The sequence below is a fragment of the Myotis davidii genome, unplaced genomic scaffold, assembly GCF_000327345.1.
Source record: "Myotis davidii unplaced genomic scaffold, ASM32734v1 scaffold562, whole genome shotgun sequence".
Lineage (NCBI taxonomy): Eukaryota > Metazoa > Chordata > Mammalia > Chiroptera > Vespertilionidae > Myotis > Myotis davidii.
This window is the reverse complement of record NW_006293953.1, coordinates 3149203-3150803: the sequence shown is the minus strand read 5'-3', so window position 1 is coordinate 3150803 and position 1601 is coordinate 3149203. Positions and strand designations below refer to the sequence as shown.

Below are 1601 nucleotides of genomic sequence, written 5' to 3'. Positions count from 1 at the left end.
GGCTTTTTAACAGATGGGGAGACTGGGGCCCAAGGCCACTCAGCGGTGTGGAAAAGTGTCCTGTTCTAGCTTGGAGGACCATTGGCTGTGCTGCACTGCCGCCCCAAATCCCAGATTCTAATGCATACTCACAGGGTCAAGGAGACATCAGCAGAGGTGGAGTACCTCAGGCGAAGGCCTTGGCCATCAGGAGTTGGTTCGGCTTTGAAATTCAAGATGCGGACATTACTGAATTTCAACCTGTGCAACAACCAGAATTCACCCTGTCATTCCTCATGACAGCCATGTGCTGAGCCCTTCTCTATGCAGCGTCATGCTGAGCATTTGGGCCTCATCAGTCTTGCCTACTTTGGTCTTTCCCATGGCCCTCCTCAGAGGTTGGGTTGTCTCCATGCTATGGCGGGGCACACGGAGGACCAGGCAGCTGTGATTCCCCCCGCCCCAGATACCAAGGAAGAGCTATCGCCTGAGCCAGAACTGGAACTCACAACTATTTGACTCCAAAACTCTATGTGTGGAGCCAGCGGGTGCGGATTTCAGTTTCCTCTCTCCTGAGGGGATTTGAAAGTTTATTCTCAGCTGTATTCAGAGAGGAAAGTCTCGTTCCCTGGAAAAGGGAATCCAGGCACCAGCAAACAGGTGGAGGTGAGCGTGAAGAGAACCTTCCCCCTGACCCTGCAATTACAGGATGTGGAAGCTGAAACTCATGTGATGCTCAGATTGGTCGTGTGGCCCCGCCTCTAATTTACTCAGGCTCTGGTGGGCCTGGCCTCAGACCACGTGGGCTCTGTGGGAAGAACCAGTTTTCTTGCCTTTCTGCCTTTAACCTTAAATTTACACCCCTCCCCAAAAAACATGTATTGCCCCTTCCCTATTATTTTGAGGAAAGATCACCATGAAGCACCAACTCACCCGAAAGCCTGGCCCCCTTTAAATATTTTGGAAAGGGCGCCATTCAACAAATCTTTAGTTTGGTCGAACTTCTCCTGGATGGTTTTCCAAGCATTGGAATCCTGAAGCAGGCTGATGTCCTCCTTCAGTTTCTGAAGAAGAGCTAACGTGCGGTCGTCCACCCTCAGGCTCTTAAGAACTGCTCACAAAACAATTGCTATTTAGTGTTATGTACCACTTATGAAGCTGCTACTAGGCACCAGGTACTAGGTAGGGCTGCCTGTGTTGTTTCCTTTAATCTTCATAACTCACTGAGGTAGATATCGACAATATCTGGATTTTACAGATGAGGAAATAGAATGAAAAGTTTAAGAAACATACCTGAAGACATACAGCTACAGAGCCCCTCTTCCTTCCATGCTGTCTTCATACTGATATATATTCATTTTTAATCAACAGACCAACCAATCAATTGACCAGGCAATTGATAATGATTATACGCCTGCTTCTAGTAGTGATGGGGGGGTGGTCTATTGCTCTAAATGAGATGTCGACATAAGTTTGAAAAAGTAGGTCAAAGAAACTGAGAGAATAAACAAAGATATGGAAAATCTAGAATTAAGGAAAAAATATGAGTCCAACCCACAAAAGTGACAAATTGGATCCCCAAGATGAGAGCGTTGTAGCAGGCCCAGAGAGCAATAATTCAC

The 1601-nt window shown here is 47.1% G+C and overlaps 1 protein-coding gene across 1 annotated transcript in view; it reads right to left on the bottom strand.

Annotated features, from left to right (window-relative positions):
• The window catches only part of LOC107183779 (BPI fold-containing family A member 2-like), a gene marked incomplete at its 3' end in the record, with an annotated part of 5384 nt that extends 4102 nt beyond the window's left edge, over nucleotides 1–1282 (bottom strand). Inside the window, exons 1-4 of the mRNA XM_015566654.1 lie at nucleotides 1273–1282; nucleotides 913–1090; nucleotides 630–675; nucleotides 133–263 (exon numbers count right to left, since the gene is read on the bottom strand). Of these exons, the coding sequence (XP_015422140.1) occupies nucleotides 133–263; nucleotides 630–675; nucleotides 913–1090; nucleotides 1273–1282 (365 nt within the window). The remainder of the gene's footprint in view (nucleotides 1–132; nucleotides 264–629; nucleotides 676–912; nucleotides 1091–1272) is intronic.
• Nucleotides 1283–1601: the final 319 nt, after the last annotated feature.